The sequence below is a fragment of the Panthera pardus genome, unplaced genomic scaffold (assembly GCF_024362965.1).
Source record: "Panthera pardus isolate Hobbes unplaced genomic scaffold, ASM2436296v1 HiC_scaffold_24, whole genome shotgun sequence".
Lineage (NCBI taxonomy): Eukaryota > Metazoa > Chordata > Mammalia > Carnivora > Felidae > Panthera > Panthera pardus.
Genome location: NW_026526810.1, coordinates 108,418,291 through 108,436,388, shown reverse-complemented (window position 1 = coordinate 108,436,388; position 18,098 = coordinate 108,418,291). Strand labels below are relative to the sequence as shown.

Genomic DNA, 18,098 nt, shown 5'->3' with positions numbered 1-18,098 from the left:
CCACAAAAGGTGAAGCTCCTGATTGTAATGTAAAACCCCCAAAATAAGCAAGTCTTAAATTGCAGGGAAACGTAAAGAGAAAGACTTTGTTACTCTCAAGAACAGGATTTTAACAAGGGAAGGGGGTCAGCTCTTCTGATCTACCATGTATTCAACAGGAGTTGTTTCACTAAGTGTTCTTTTTGAATTCCAGATTAAAATGTAGGAAAATAATTTGGTAATGGTGACTTTCAACAGAGATTAATGAGAGTATATGGTATTTTATGTGCACTGCCTAAGCAAGCACATGTAAAGCATTTTTGTCCATATTTGTATGAAAGCATAAGCATAAATGTTTTGATGTGTAAGACATACTTGAGAATAAAACACTAAAAGTTTAATGGAAAACTATTCCCAATATTATAAATAGATGTTTTCTTAATTAGGAATATTGGGAAATGCAAAAAATGTTTTTCTTCAGCACTAGTAAAAGTGGAGATTTTCAACACAGATATATACAAATATATACATATATATCCAATTGACCGTACTTTGCCATAGAGTATTTTCGTCCCATGTCATTTACCAGGTTCTACTGATTATGAAATAAAAGATACAAATTGTTAAGCAATATAAAATATATATTTTAGTGAAATGAAATAAACTGGCTTATCAAGCTGAGGTCAGTTATCTGTATTCCTCAACAAGCTCACCACTCAGCCCATAACTGTTCCTATTAAACTGATCAAGATGTTGGGGAAAAGATGCTGCAATAATATTAATAGGGAGTAGAAAAAAAAATGAAAAGCTGACTTAAGGCCTCTATTTACATTTATAGAGCTGCCCTAAAGTAATTTTGCTATTTAAAATGGACTAACCCAATCTGATCGTTTTGTCTAAACAGTGCAACGCAAGGCATGCAGAATGCAGCAGGCTCGTGGTCACATGCAGAGAAAGCCCAAAGAGCTTAAAACTATAGGAGAAACTGGAGGGAAAAGAAAAAGCAATTTGAATGCTTTCCTGGCACTGACAGAACAGGTTAGAAGGTCTGTTACATGCATGCTAAGCTTGGTGGAATTTTAAAATACCATACCTGAGGGGTGATCCGATGAGCAATGTAGGAGGGGTAGGGTTACTCCCTGCATTGTGCCGGCGCCGTACTGCCTGGCGCCTAAATGTGCTGCGTTCACGGCGAAATGACACTGCCTCCTCGCTGGCCTGTGCTGCTGTATCAAGATAGACTTAGGTCAAATAGGAGCCTAGGTCAGAGATGTAAATAGCAGCTGAGCCTGCCTCTCCCGTCTTCCCACCCTCAAACGTAAAGGGAAGCTATCTGCTTGAGCCCAAGGGCTTTCATACATACACTGTTAATATGGCGCATCAAAGAATACACAAGACATACACATTGTTTATTTAAAGATAATTGGTTCTTTAAAAATAATGCTTTTGATATATCTGGCCTCACCATCTTCTCTTCAAACTCAATTTCCTATTTTAATATCTCCATTGGTTTAAACCTTCATCTAGGGGCTCCTGGGAGCTTAGATGGTTAAGCTCGGACTTGATTTTGGCCATGCTCTCACGGTTGGTAAGCTTGAGCCCCCCATGTCCGGCTCCAAGCTGTCAGTGCAGAGCCTGCTTGAGATTCTCTCTCCCCCCAAAATAAATGAATAAAAAAACTTTGAAAAAATAAATTTAAAAAAAGAACTTCGAAAAAAAATACAAATAAATCACACACTCTTGAATTAAGTCAACTTCACAAGTGCAATATTTGTTAGTTCCAACTAACAGGTATGGGGCATTATTTTCCTACTGTCAAGAGGACAGTAGAAGCAAACAATAATACTGCATTTTTTAAATATTTATTTTGAGGCAGAGAGAAAGAAAACACGAGTGGGGGAGGGGCAGACAGAGGGAGAGAGAAAGAGAATCCCATGCAGGCTCCACGCTGTCAGTGCAGATCCCAGCACGGGGCTCAATCCCGTGACCCAGAGTCCATGGCTTGAGCCGAAAACAAGAGTCAGACGCTTAGCTGACTGATAATACTTCATTTTTGATGCCAGAGGTAAGGAAGCTATTCATCCCACGCTACACTGTGGCATAACTTTGGCAGCTTTTTAAATGTTTAATTCAAGACAGCATGGACATATCTTAACTGTGAAGTAGTGAGCTGCCATGAAACTTTATTCAACTCTACGCCAGCAGCACAGGTCCCCTCAACATTAGGAAGCAAGTATCAGCAAGATGGCAAGTACAGAAATTCATAGTTTAATCCAAAAGCGATAAAGTACAAACTAAAACCAAATATGCAACAATGACAAATACACAACCATGGCTTAATAGAGTCACATAAAATTTTATAAAACCATTCTAATTGACTGATTTCAGTTTCTAGAACAAAATGCAAAATGATGCTTTATCTATGTGAATTTAAAACAATGGTTTCCTAGTGATCTAAATATTTTAGGGATGATTTTGACTTTGACAAAGGGTATCTGCATACTAAATATAAATAAACACAAAATGTACACAATGTACAGAAACATTCTTTCAAAACACTTTTTTTCTATTAAGTATTATGAAAAAGATTACAAATTCAAGAATGTTGCATTCAGATTTCAGTTCTCTTGCAAGTTTTCTTGACATTTTAAAAACGTTACTAATTCTCTGGGGCGCCTGGGTGGCGCCGTCGGTTAAGCGTCCGACTTCAGCCAGGTCACGATCTCGCGGTCCGTGAGTTCGAGCCCCGCGTCAGGCTCTGGGCTGATGGCTCGGAGCCTGTTTCCGATTCTGTGTCTCCCTCTCTCTCTGCCCCTCCCCCGTTCATGCTCTGTCTCTCTCTGTCCCAAAAATAAATAAAAAAGGTTGAAAAAAAAATTAAAAAAAAAAACAAAAAAAAAACGTTACTAATTCTCAAATAGTTCTTCTGCTTAGCAACAGCCATTTCCATCAATTTGGATGTTGATTTTAATAAAGTATTCTTTTTAATGTTTACATCCTGTACCCCTTCCTCAGACTGCACTGGTGGGTATTAGATTAGGAATATATGCACTACCTTCAAAAGGATAACTGTCTCTATGTAGCCACTTTCTTCTACTGCAGGAATGACAAACACAACTATTTCACCCATCTGGCAAGCTTCCGCCAGTAAAAAGTAGAAGTCACAAATGACAGAACGCCTACTTATTTTTCAGCTCACATACTACAGTGATATTCTGAGTTAGGCAACTAAATAAGAAGTTAGGTTTTGCGGCTTTGGCTCCAAATCAGACTGGACTCCTAATATTTCTTTTCTTTTTTTCCCTCCAGTTTCACTGAGATATAATGAAAAATCCTTTAAATGTGAAAAAGCTGTTACTTGTGATATAAAAGCTCATGTACACAAAAATTACATGTGACCTGTGAGAACAAATGATCATTAAACCTGGTCATCTAGAACTGTGCTGTCCCCAACACGGTAGCCACTAGCCATATGTGGCTACTTAAAATTAAATAAAATTAAAAATTGAGTTTATCAGATCCATAAACCACATTGCAAGTGCTCAAGAACTACATGTGCCTAGTGGCTACCAATATTGAGAACATTTCCATCGTCACAGAAAGTTGTACTGGACAGTGCTGATCTAGAAATTCAAGGACGCCTTTCTGTCACCACCATCTACAAAGCCTACTGTATGCTCTGCCTATTCCTGACAACTATGATTTCAGTAATAGGAAACTGCAACCAGCACTGTCACAAAGGAGAAACCGTACTGGCAGGCAGTCACTAGATAAAGGATAAAACAAGCCACTTGCAGGAAGAAATGAAAACTTACATGAGTGACTGTTAATGGCTCTTGGACATGAGCAATGTTAACTGAGGTAATGGAATTTAAAACCACTCCTAAAACTCAACTCAAGACACTTTGTGAACTTATATTGAAGATTTCCATTTTACTGTAACAAACTACTACTCAATTTACAGGTCAATTCACTTCATTAAGAAACTTTCAAACATTCTCTCTAGTTTTAGATAACCAGAATAAGAGTAAAATTTACCCAGATATAATTTAAGGAGAATAATTCAATCCATAAAATGTACTAAAATTACTCTGAAGGATTTGGATAAAAGCAAAATGTAATCATTGAAGACTGAGAATAAATAGAAAGAAGGGAAATAGGAAACATTTTCTTTATTATCTTCCTTCTACTGAAGACTTAATGGTGTTAATTTTAAGTAAAAGCTAGTTATTGCATAATACTAAGAAGAAAACACAACTGTTAGTGTCCATTTATAGTCACAATGTCCTTTGGCTTCTTCAGAAAACTTTTTTTTTTTTTTTTTTTTGCTATTATTGCACTATTCATATTTTGTCCTCTGCAAAAGAACTACATAATACTACTTACTCTCTTAATAAAATAGTTTTAGAAACACCCTAAGATGAAAGTTTAGACATCCTCTGAACAATGTATTAAAGTGGAGTTATGATTACTGCCTACAGTGTCCTTGTGATATTCAGGGTGTAAATATCTAATGCTAAAAGAATTTTCAATGTTTACTGTAACAATTACTTTAACAATAGCTAGGATCACACATTCAACTGAAAACACTAGGCCATAATTTATGGTCACAACAAATAAAACTAAACCGTGCCCCCTGAAAAACGTACTACTAAATCAAAACATCTCTATTTGGAAGAGGGTCCAAAGGGGGTCCAGTTCTATTAGCCCCAAGGAAAGAAAAGTGTCTTTAAAAAAGCTTAAAATAATTTGCCACAAGCATATTCAATCACATTAGTTATAGCTACACTTGCTGAAAATTCACTTCTACAACCCAATTATAATAAACTTTTTGAATCTTTTAACTTTGTAAGAGAAAGAAACAAAGCGCACACACACAAAAATCTTTGAACTAAGGAACCAAACAGGAGGGAGAAAACACTTTAAAACCTGGTTTGGGGGGCACGTGGGTGGCTCAGTCAGTTGAGCATCCGACTTCAGCTTAGGTCATGACCTCACAATTCCATGAGTTCGAGCCCTGCATGAGGCTCACTGCTGTCAGCGCGGAGCCCCCTTGGGATCCTTTGTCCCCCCTCCCCTCCCCCTTCCCTGCTCATGCTCTCTCTCACAAAAATGAATAAACATTAAACATAAATAAATAAACAAAACCTGGTTTTGAAGTTGACACTGCTTTTGAATTGTGACACTGCTTAAAACTCAGTATCTTCTGGCAAAAAAAAAAAAGAAATTAACTAGAATAAGAGCATAAAACACAAGTAAGAAAAATTTAACACACTAGGTACAACCAAATTTAAAGCATGTATAGGTATAGGAGGGGGAAAAACATTCAATGGACTCAAAAACCATGAATAACAAGAAAGATTTAAAAATACTTTCAAGGACTTTTACTTAGACAATTGTGAATTTTTTAATGTATATTTTTAAAATTACCAAGTCTTGACTTTTTAATCATTTCTTTGTGTTAGCAAACTTCAACAGACTGAATTACAAGCCCAGCAAGTTTAAGAACCTTGGATCATGTAGCTCTTTACTTTTGAGGTAGTAATACAATCACTCAAGTAAGTTTAAACATTTACAGGGTACCTAAGGGCAATTCCTGTACAAGGCACAGATAGCCTAAGACATTTTAGACAGCTGTGGTATGATCTATTCTTAAAGATCAAATAAAAAACAAAATCCACAATACATATACCTCCCACCTCAGGAGTTACTTCTCAGTTACCTAAATGAGTTAAGGAAAATTCTCTAAATCCTATATTGAATTGTTTTAGTACGATTATTTATTTTTATAGTGAGGATACTGAAATAGACTATCAGTTTGTTTTACTCTGTGAATGAAAAGAGGAAAAGCATTAAAGGCAATGAGTAGTTTCACAATGGCAGGGAGGTATATTGTAGCCGCTCTGGAAAACAGTGTGGAAGTTCCTCAAAAAATTAAAAATAGATCTACCCAAAAAAAAAAAAAAAAGATCCACTCTATGGCCCAGCAATAGCACTGCTAGGAATTTACCCAAAGGATACAGGAGTGCTGATGCATAGGGGTACTTGTACCCCAATGTTTATAGCAACATTTTCAACAATAGCCAAACTATGGAAAGAGCCTAAATGTCCATCAATGGATGAATGGATAAAGAAATTATGGTTTATATACACAATGGAATACTACTTGGCAATGAGAAAGAATGAAATATGGCCTTTTGTAGCAACGTGGATGGAACTGGAGAGTGTTATGCTAAGTGAAATAAATCATACAGAGAAAGACCAGATCCCATATGTTTTCACTCTTATGTGGATCCTGAGAAACTTAACAGAAGACCATGAGGGAGGGGAAGGAAAAAAAAAAGTTAGAGAGGAAGGGAGCCAAACCATAAGAGACTTTTAAAAACTGAAAATAAACTGAGGGTTGATGGGGGGTGGGGGAGAGGGGAAAGTAGGTGATGGGCATCGAGGAGGGCACCTGTTGGGATGAGCACTGGGTGTTGTATGGAAACCAATTTGACAATGAATTTCATATTTAAAAAAACAACAATGGCAGGGAGGTATAAAAGAGCAACACATGGCAAGGTAGGAGGTGAAGGTTATCCATATTCTATCTCAAATATTGGAAAGTTGTAAGCATCAGTATGTACAGAAAAAGACGCCACAAAAACATGTCAGTCATGCCGCTGACTGCTTAGTGAGAGGATTCATAGGTGAGAAGTGACTTTCTAGTCCCTATGCACAGTTGTGGCTGGCCTCTTGTGATGGCTCGATTGCTATTAAATAAATAAAAATTTAGACAGAAAAAAAACTGCTCAAGAAAGGTGTTATTTTCAGTGGGGAGTGTTTATTAGAGGAAAAAGTAAATATGAGAAGACTGCAAATAAAAAGTTGTGTTTTGGTACCTCAAACAGAAAAGCAGCAAATGCTAGTAGGAAATGAGACATGAAAGAAAGGCGAAAATACACACAAGTATATGTACATCTCAGAAAAATAAAAGATATAAGCAGACATCCTGAAATACACTGCCATTTGATCTAAACGTCTCTCCCCCTCTTACTTCCCATGTCAGCCAAGGATGATGCCAACACCGGCGTGCCAAGGTTTTGTTCTAAAATAAAACGAATACTCATCAGTGTTATCTTCTGGGAGGCCAAAGCACACCGAGAATGTATGGCACAACCTCAAAGCATTCATTCCACATTAAACAATTCCAAGCTGTGAACATATTTCAAAGGACTAATCTACTTTTTGATAAGTAAACCAGCACACAACAGCAAGCAACGACAAAGGATTAGCTGTGTCTTGAGTGAGAGAAAATCTCCATGTCCTACTGGTATTTTCCACAATCCCAGACAGCCAAACAAATACAGATGGGCAGACAAAATGCTTTCAAGAAATTAGATGATACACTGGAGTCATGATTCACACACAACAGTTCCTAAAAGAGTTTCAGGATTCCTTATCTCAGAGGTGGCTCCAAATGTTTTTTTTAATCCTTTGCAAGTGGGATGAGACATATAGACTCTCTTCCAGAAAACTGCACTCAAACTATTTTGCATATGTTTTCTGAGATTCACCTAAGAAGGGGTCATTAGTGAAGAATATCTATTTGAAGTGACATAGATTTGAAAAGGGAAACTTCCTTACAAATGACTAAAAGGCATCAGTGTCTTAGTTCTCACACTAAAGCTGTAATTTACAGAGCACTTTTACAAATCTAAGCTCACTAGAATCTGATAGTTAATGCTGAGACAGACCTAAACAGTTATTCCTGTTTTACACCTGAGAAAATGGAGGCGCAGATTTAATGACGTGCCAAGAGTATCCAGTTAATAATTAGAGGTGGTATTAAAATGTAACTGTTTGATTCCTCACCCAGAACTTCACTGCTACCAGAAAAAATACATATATATAGTGTAATGTCTGCCCCTACCACACAAAATCAGGCATGGGCTGGTTCAGGGAATTCTATACACTAACCCTTACTTGCCTCATCAATAAAATACCTCTTCTTCATACTGCTTTAAGAGAAGACAACTTTTCCAAGCACATGAAGTATCCAAATCGGTTCACTACACTGAATGAGCATCTTTCTCTGTGGTTTGATGTCTAAGCTTTCTTCTCCGCATAGACTGATAGAGCCTTTCCCTTAAGCGGGGCCAGTCACATGAACACTTATCACTGCGCCTACTACAACACAGTGTTAAGTTAGGATCCCACAATGCTCTTCAACACTATCAAATTCCAAAGACAGTTTACCCCTGCATTTAATGACCCACCCGCTGTGTTCTGCTTGGGTTTGTGTGGTCATTCCAGCTTCTCCTTTCGTGCTGGTGGCGCATTTCTGTGGTTGTCATTACTTTAGCTTCTCCAAGCACCAATTCCCTTCTACTACTTTGCTTCTTCTCACTTGCCACATGGAGTGACAGATGAGAAATTTAATGTATTGGAATTCAGAGTCCCTCTGTTTAGTAAGGTACAAAAGCTTTAATTCTCATGTTCTTGTCTATTCAGGGGTCTTTCTAAGATTCAATGATATTTGGATTCAAAATAACTGACCTCCAATTTACACAGATGGCACAAACTCTCATAAATTATTTACGGAGATTTGGTTTTTCTTTGAGTAAAGTGATATTTCCTTAACAAAAGATTACCTTTGGTTCCCAAAAGAAATATAATAGGATCCTATTTCATGCTTATAGAGTAGGGGCTCAAACATGACATTGGAAATAATTTTCTCGAACAGAAAAACAGAGGTTAAGAAATTCAGAAAGATATTACGAAGTATAATAGAGCAAATATAAACCTTTCCATTCTGGTTGTTCTTTACAATCTGTTGAATCATGCAGTAAATTAAGGGACGCAAAAGAAAATGGTTTTTAAAAGTGATGCAGGTACCAAACGACACTTCTATCATATAGAACTTAATTGTACTTTTTCCTTTAAATATTCACCATCAGTTATTAAAGACATGCTTTATCATTATAAAAGAAGAATTAAATGCAAAAGAGATCAACACAAAAGGCCTTAGCTTGCATCTAAAACTCTTCTCCCACCTAAGCAGAAAAACTGATGAAATCCAATTTTAACCAAAGTACTTGATTAATGGTGACAAGTCCTATGAAAACAATCATTTGCTATGCAACCGAATACCAAGAGAGAAGTTATAGGATATATTATGGCCAAAATAAGATAAAATCCATATTACTAGATTACATGTTCATGTTTTTCTGCTGGTATTATGTAAGAAATCAGATATTATGTGTAAAAATTCTTACTTTTACTATTGCTGAGTCTCACAATGGCACGATTAGAAATCTCTAATATATTTCTATATTTCATCATTTTCTTCCACTTTAAGGAAAGGACACATTTGAGTAGCAGAACAGCGGTCTGTATAATCGAAACAGTAGCACTATTAAGCATTTCGTGTGGGCCAGGCAGTGTTCTAAGCATCTGACATCTATGAATTCCTTCCATCCTCACAGCAACCCTGTGAGATGAGGAGGCTGAGGCTACAAGAAGATAGACAGCTTTCCCACAGCGGAGCCCGTGTGCCAGCACGGGTGTCCAACATCATGTCATTATGTTAAGTCACCTCCTATGTTAACAGTATTTCACTTTAGTACTTTAGAGTACATTTTCTAGATCTCGTCCTTCTACACTGCCAACTCCACTAACTACGCTTAAAAAGAAAACAAAATCATTGGAGAACTCATCAACACCTCCAAGTTCATTAGAATAAAATCTATTTGTGGCTTACGTACAGCCACATGAACGGTCAAGCAGTGTCCTGTTTTGTTGACATGTTTCAGGAGTGTAGTATGTAGGAAGAGATAGCCCAGAAAACTGTCTTCTAAACTGCTAAAAAGGACTGTAACAATTAATGTCGATATAAATAAATCTTTAACAATTATTTGAGATTTTATACAATTTTTAAATGAGAACCAAAACATATCCCCTCTCTCACTACCTCCAATCTTCCAAAAAGCCCAAACAAAACCCTAATGAAATGTGATCAAACCAATGAAACACAAACCCTTCACACATTTAAGCTGTTTAGTTTTACTCTTATTTTATTCTAAACATAAATGAAACTCAAATAAAAACAGCACCTACAATGTTCTTCCTTTGGCAAAAAAATGTTTTTTAACAGCCCGTCACGTCAAAGTACATGGAAATTTTTAGTTCATTACCTGCTTCTTATTAACATTCAATGACTTGTTTTTTAAAAATAAGAACACAAACAAAAGAAGACAAAACCTGGAATCTGGAAAAGCATGAGCTCATAGCAGTCAAAGATCTGCACCGAAAAGCAAATAAAACCTTTCAGGTAACTTTTCCTAAAAATTGGAACACCTCATATTCCCTGTGAAAAAGAAATGGCATTTTAAATTCAAAGACATAGAGACTTACTATAGCTCTTGTACATATTTTTTAGTATTTACATTTCAACAGTATTTAGAACAGCAGTATTTTTCTATCATAGCATGCTCACTCTTAAAATTTATTTAATGACACCTTGAAAAATTAAGCTCTATTTTTAAACCCAATGGTTTCTTGTAGGTCATGAACATATCTGACATGCTTTGTGTGAGAAATCACTAAAAGCATTTCAAAAGACTTTTTATAAAAAACAGAATGATATCCACACCAAAGGCTTAAGGGAATTTAATTACTATGCTGTCACCAAATGGTTATAATCACTTCAGATATAATTAGTTCTCAATACTTAAGTTTGATAGACTGTTTTCTTCTTTAGGTACTAAAGATCATTTTTTTGGATTCTCATTAGAAATTAGTCTTTATCAGAAATGGTATCAAAGGAAATAAGAGAATGTTTTACAAGATACCAGCCTGAATACAGGGGATGGGAGTGGAGGATGAAAAAGCTATGGTTCCAGCAACAGAAGACATCAGGATTCTTCTGATCCTGCTCAAGAACCAGATTCCATAAAATCCGCAACAGAATGAACTGACTATTCTGGGTAGGAGGAAACAGGAAGAAACACCTCCGAAAGAAATAAAACGTCCAAAACACACCGGCAATATAAAATCACCCACTGAATTCTGCACAATATACCATAAGTCTAAAGTAAATAAGCTATCACTTTAATCAAAGACCATCAGTGTTATCATAGGGAGCATCACGTATCCACTAATGGATACTAAATGCCAATATAAACTACATTGATTTAATAAACTTGAAGTGTGAAGCTAACGGAAAAAAAATAATTAATGCCTGAAACTTGAGTAAGGGAGAAGTAAAACCAAAGAGACAAACGAGGCACAAGTTTTCACAGTACATAGTCAGAGATAAAGTAATATTTGGCAAAATCTTACTGGTTGAGGTATCTAATTCTGAAAGCTCAGTGGCACACACTGTATAGGAGATGATTAAAAATGGTTTGTGATCTAATACATTTCTACATTTTGTTGCTACTATTGTACAATGAAAAAAGACAACCAATTTTGGTCAGTCCTGGTAAAACATTAAGAGGTGGCAACTGACTTTGAAAAACCCAAGGCCAAGAAAAAATTGAAACCTTTTCTGACATAAGCATCTCCTACACAGAAGAAAGTTTACCAACACAGCGGAAGGAGGGACAGTAACACAAAGCCTATTTTATATATTTTAGTAAATACCACTCTAATCGATAGTACCCACGACCGCAGTGACTCTCAGGGAACTCCTGACTCCTCCAGTCATTTACTTACCTCCACTGCCCGCATCTTGCTCTTCGCCTTCAGGAAACGCAACCTGGCTTGGCAAGCTATTCCTAGACCGAGTGACCGTCTCTAACTGGGAAGCCCGGCCCAATAAAGATAGCTCATCTAGCACCTCTCCCTCTTTGGCCTCGAGATCAGATTTTGAAGTGGTTAAGGGTTTTATACTTTCGGGTGCCATCAGCCTATTGGAGTCATTCAAACACGCTACTGTGCCACTGTCCAGGCTCAACACTCGGGCCCGAGTCTTGGCACTATTTGTGCTGGAAGTCCGACGTGTCGTCCGCTTTTTGCAAGTTCCTTCGGGACCCGGATGGGCTTTGTGTGTGTGCTCGGAGTCAGTGCCCCTTTCTTTCGGGACGTGTTTGGTCTTTAGAGCACTGCATCTGCCCTCCGGAGACTGACATGAATGAGAAGTGGTGCTGGAAGAGCTATCGCTGCTGACCTGGTGAGCAGACTGCACACTTGATGCTCTGCTCAAGTCACTTTGGTCGCTAGAGTCCTCGTCATGACAGAATATAGCACTATGTGGCTTTGTGCCAGCAACACCTCGGAAGGACACATAGTCCCTATGCCGACTTGAATCAAAACTGCTGGCCCGTTTTTTTCCTGTCCGTCTCCGGCCTGACTTATGGGCAGAGGCTGTCCGGTGGATCAAGCTAGAGGATTTAGGTCGTACATCCCCTTCCTTTTGCTTTCCACCACCGTCTTTACCAACTTTCGAGTCCACTGAGACAGCTGACTTTTCACTCTGCTCGTCTTTGGGGTCAGCGGTTTTCCCAAGCGGTCTGTCCCCCTGCGAAGTAAATTCGTTTGCGTGGGGATTCTTGTTGGCTTCTTCAGATGCAGAGGTGCTGAGACCTTTCTGATTGTGCATATCATCAGAGGTACTGGGATCCTTGGCCTCTTGAACCCCACTGTTTGTACTCACTTCCAAGGCAGTCTTCTCACTGTTAGTCCTTTTGTCGCTGGTACAGCTACTCTGGTCCTCTGGGTCAGCACAGCACTCCTCTTTCTTCCTACCGCTTTTCTTTCCTACTTGAGGGGACTCCTCATGCTCCGACAAGATGCTCTCTATGTGAGTCGAGCTGGTCTGCTCACTTTTGTAGCTGCTGACGGTACTGTTGGTGTCACGGTCCGTTCCACTGCAGTAGCTCTCTGTCGACCCACTGCTCCGCGTGCTCAGGCTCCTCAGGCTGTCCACGCTTTTGTCTGCTTTCAAAGGTTTGCTCCTCCCACTTTTTGTAGGTGGCTGAGAATTACTGTTTTTCAGCTCACCAACGAGCTGAAATTCCCCAGATAGACAAGAATTTTCCACCAAGGATTCTTTGGATCCAGAATGAGGCTTGGAAGATTCTAACTCGCTAACCGGATCTAACCCCCGTCTTTGCTGATAGAGAGGGAAGTCGTTCAGTGAAGTGTCTGGAAAAGCCACAGCAGAGCTAGAAGTCCGTGGTACCCCTCGTGGCCGGTGATCTTTCCTATAAGAGTGTGAATGTAAAGGGACGAGAGAAGCCACTTCTGTGTCACAGGTGTTGGACAGAGACTGATCGATGTGGTGGTGGTGGCCATGACTCGGCAAGCTCACTTTGTCACTAAAGTCCCTTGGTAAGTCCTGTCCACAGGAGGATAAGGAAGGCTGAATGGAGATGAAGGAATCATTGGAGACCAGACGGAAGAGCTTCCGATCAGTTGCCAAATCTGTTTCAAACACATATTTGGAAATGTTAACACGAATCTATGATCTGCTTATATACTGTTTAACAATGGAAAGAACTCACAGCATACAGTAACTTGAGGAAAAACAATTTCCCAAGTAGTTCACTGAATACAACAAGTTGGCAAGTCATTCCAAAGAGTTGGTTTTTTATTTCACAGCTGGACAAAGAAAGCATTCTATTTACAGAATGAACTGAACTTCCAAATCCTCGAATGGCCTGAGAAAAGGTTCCATACACTATCAACAATAAGGGGCAACATAGGATTATATTTAAAACAGCCCTGGATTTTTTTTTTTTTTTAAGATTTTATTTGAAGTAATCTCTACACCCAACATGGGGCTTGAACTTACCACCCCAAGATCAAGAGTCACATACTGTACTGACTGAACCAGCCAGACACCCCATAAAACGGCCCTGGACTTTTATGTGAAGTTGGTCTCTAGCTTACTAACTGGATAGCTCTGGTTTCCAGGGCCCTGGTTTCCTCATCTCTAAAATGAGATCTCACTAAGTAGTACCATGAAATAATGGAGTTAATGTGCTTAGCACAAGCATTTCTTAGCATAATGCCTCGCACAATGAACTGCAGCTATCATTATTTTACCTCTCTAACACAATACAAAACTTTTGAAAAACCAATGTGATTATCTTACAAATCAAAAAAAACCTAGAGTATTTTGAAACAAAAAAATCAAAAGGCTGACCAATCCATAAAGAAGATGCAAAATATAATGATGTAAGATGTCTTGCTGTTCACAATGACCAAAAAAATTAAAACAACAGTTGTAGAACAAAATACTGCATTTTCTCTTTCATCATTCATGCAACAATTACAAAATGCCTCATGAAAAACTACATATCCCTATATATCTGTAAGACCATTCCTTTAACACTCCACTTAGGGAATTACCTAAGTACTATGGAATAATGACTGGAATTACCATATGTACTATGTATACAGATATAAATAAATCCACCTACCCACCTACACTGCAATTTATCTTGAAATACAGTTTGGCAATTGAACAGTACAATAGCTGACTTTTTATATACCTTTTGACAGACAAGGATGACTGAATCTGCTATTGGCTCAATAAAAAGAAAAACTATCTTATTTGTTATAACCGCATAGAAAAAATACAATTAGTAGATTCTATAGTTGACTCACACTCTTCCCAGGCAATCTCAATAATAAAAGCATACCTTCCCCCCTAAGATTAATATAAAATAAAAATGAATTACTAGAAATGTGTATGTACTTTTAAAAAATCTAAAGGTAGGGGTGCCTCGGTGGCTCATTCGGTTAAGCATCCAACTTTGGGTCATGATCTCACAGCTCATGGGTTCCAGCCCCATATCGGGCTCTGTGCTTACAGCTCAGAGCCTGGAGCCTGCTTTGGACTCTGTGTCTTCCTCTCTCTTTGCCCCTCCCCCGCTCATGCTCGCGCTCTCAAAAATAAACATTAAAAAAAATTTTTTTTTAGAAATCTAAATCTAGACTAGATTTAAATTAAAAACTTAGAAACAGCCTCTAGAATCTACCATATAAATTGATTTATAAATGACCTATTAGGCTTTATCTTATGTTTTAAACTCTTCAACATAAGTATAAAATTCATGTTCTTTATCATTTGTCCAAAACAGCTGTCACTGTATTTGGGGTTCTGATATCTCTAAATATCAAAATAAAAGTTAGCATTGTATTTACTTTTTTGTAGTATTAAATTGTAAAGTTATTTCTAAAAACTCTATAATAAGCGATTATGAAATAGGATATTCGCATTTCAAAGTTATGAATTTTATAGAACGAAAACTTAACAAGTAACTGAAAATCACTAACTCTAAAATATGAGAAAAGACTTAAAAAATGCTATCAAAACCAATTCCAAGACATTAACAAACCAGAAACATATTTTTCATTTAAAAAGACACACGCAAACTTACTTTAAAAGTACTTTACGTGTACTTTTTCCAATGTTGCTAAATATACCATAAAAAAATCAAATCTTGTCAGGAAATCTTAAGTGGTTTTAGGAGACTTTCAAGTAAATACGCTTTCTTAGATATTTTTCTCACTGGTAGCAATATGGTCTAAGACAGGCTCAAATCAACACAAAGAGGTACTATTTTTCATCTAATCAACCTTTTTACCAATAATTGCTACCAGTGGCATTTAGGATAAGAAAGGCACACCCACATACTGCTCATGGGGATGCACTGGCGTAATCTTCTATAAAACAATCTAGCAATGTGGCCAAAAGCCTCACAAGTGTGTACATACCCACCCATGATCAGTAATCTATTTCTAGAAATCTATTTCTAGAAATTGCTGCCAAAGGATAAAATCACCTATGTATATAAGGTTTTAGCAAAAAATTGTTCATCTCAGGTTGTTACAAAACTTCTTAAAACATAAAAAGTATGAAAATGTCCAATAAAAAAAGGTCAAATAATTGGATTGTCTATTAAAACATCACACAGGCACTAAAAATGTTTTCAAAGATGACATAATGAAGTGAGAAAATACTTGAGTGAAAATGATGGCACTATATAAAAAGTATGGTTCCAATCTGTAAGAGTTAAAAAGAATATTAAGAGTATATTTGCATATATGTGTAGGAATATTAAAAGTAATATACCATATTTAGCCATAAAAAGGAATAAAGTCCTGTTATATGCTACAACATGCTAAGTCAAGGAAGCCAGACACAAAAAGCCACCTATTATATAATTCCATTTATATGAATGTCCAGAAGAGGCAATAGAGACAGAAAATAGACCAGTGGTTGCCAGGGGCTGGTTGAAGGAGGAAATGGGAGTATCGTGGGTATGGGTTTTTGTTTTTTTTTGTGGGGTGACAAGAATGTTCTAGAATTGGACAGTGGTGATAAGTGCACACTAACTACTAAATACTAAAACTCACTGAATTGTACACTTTAGAAGAGTGAATTTTAAAGTACATGAATTATATTACAATACAAAAATAATTTTAAAAAGTGATACACCAAAAAATAAAGTTACGTCAGTGCCAAAAATGTGAATTATTTTCTTCATATTAACTGTCTTTTCTAAAATTAACATATGCCACTTTTATAAACAAAAACCACATTTTCCTCCTTTCTTCTGGATCATCTCCATCAGTTATAAGAAACAAGCTGTTATTTCTCTTACATGTCCTTAGAAAATCCAAATCTCTCCTTTATCCTCACCTTCCCCTGCTGGCTTTCACCCTGAGTCACTGATCCCCTTTACACAAATTCACCAAGAGTAGTCTGTATTCACTCTTTTCAGTTCTCCTCCTCTAATTCTCTCCTACATGTACTCTGATCCCCCTCCATGAATGTGCTTATCAAGGTCACCAACAATCCAATGGCCAAGTCTCAGCCTCGTATCACCTGACCCATGGGCACTGTTGGACAAAGCTGAGCACTCCAGTCTCCTTGAAAATCCGGGATACAGCACTCTAGACCTTCCTTGCACCTCACCCGCTGTTCCTACAGGGTCTCCTGCACCTATTACACCGGACTGGCTCAAAGCTCAATCCCTGGAACTTTTCGGTTTTCCATATACACTCCCTCTTTTCTACATCTCATCCAGTGTTCTGGTCCCACGATAACTAAAATTCAGAAGTACTTGTAATTAGCTTCCTCCATCTTTTACCCAGCGCCCACATTCAGATGGGAATAGGGTAAAGTACTGATCTTGGGTAGGGAAAAAATGGGAGCGGCCGGAGAGGGAAATTGGAGATAAGCCCTTCTTAAAAGCAAAAAATGAGAGCACACGTCCCCTCATCCTAGTTCACTCTCAGTCACGTCCATAAAATGAGTGCCAACTAATCAATAACTGCTAACCAACTAAATGCTGCTGCCCTGTAAACCCAAATCAGCCAGAGAGCTGGAAGAGCCCCAAGTGATAATTAAGCCAGAGTAAGCAACTGCCACTAGGTGGTGCCAAATCGTAGCCATGACCAACAAATTTGGATCAGGGAGCCTGAACTCCATGCAGGCTTGCCAGTTACTTTATGAACTTCATGATAACCCAACCCACAGTTAACATGACACCCCCGCCCCCCGCTTTTTTTTTTTTTTGAATTTATACACTGAAAACTCATGAATTTAAAACCTCAACCCGGACTTCATACCTGAAATCCAGACCTACCCTAATTAACTACTAATTGTTGCCACTTAGAGGTCTAACAGCATCTCATACCTGATATGCCCAAAACTGAACTCCCCATCTTACCCTCCTCCTGCTCTCCCTACTCCTAAATCTGTTCCTTCTCAGCCTTCTCCCTTTCCATCCTCCCTGTCACTTAACCCAAAAACCTTACAGTCATCCATGAGTACTATTTCTCTTACAGGATATATCCTAATCCATCAACATCAACATATCCTGTCCCTAATATCTTCTACACACCCAATCAGACTACTTCTCACTGTCCTGCTCCGTGCCTTGGATTACTGCAATCATCTGGTAGCTGAGCTTCTGCTCCAGCCTCTGCCCCTTTTAATCATAGCCACAGTGATTCTGTTAAAATGTAATTCAGATCATGACACTCCCTCTGCTCAATACCCTTTAGCAGTTCCTAATCTCACTGGGAATTAAAACCACAATTTTTTTTTAATGTTTATTTTTGAGACAGAGACAGAGACAGAATGCAAGTGGGGGAGGGGCAGAGAGAGAGGGAGA

The 18,098-nt window shown here is 38.0% G+C and overlaps 1 protein-coding gene across 9 annotated transcripts in view; it reads right to left on the bottom strand.

Annotated features, from left to right (window-relative positions):
* PCNX1 (pecanex 1) overlaps positions 1–18,098 on the bottom strand; it is a 169,750-nt gene that overhangs the window by 91,926 nt on the left and 59,726 nt on the right. For 5 of the 9 annotated variants that reach the window (XM_019451368.2, XM_019451370.2, XM_019451371.2 and 2 more), the window contains 2 exons: positions 11,680–13,389; positions 1,073–1,205 (listed from right to left, as the gene is read on the bottom strand). In XM_019451368.2, the coding sequence (XP_019306913.2) occupies positions 1,073–1,205; positions 11,680–13,389 (1,843 nt within the window). The remainder of the gene's footprint in view (positions 1–1,072; positions 1,206–11,679; positions 13,390–18,098) is intronic. The other 4 variants (XM_019451373.2, XM_019451375.2, XM_019451369.2 and 1 more) reach the window with 3 other exon arrangements.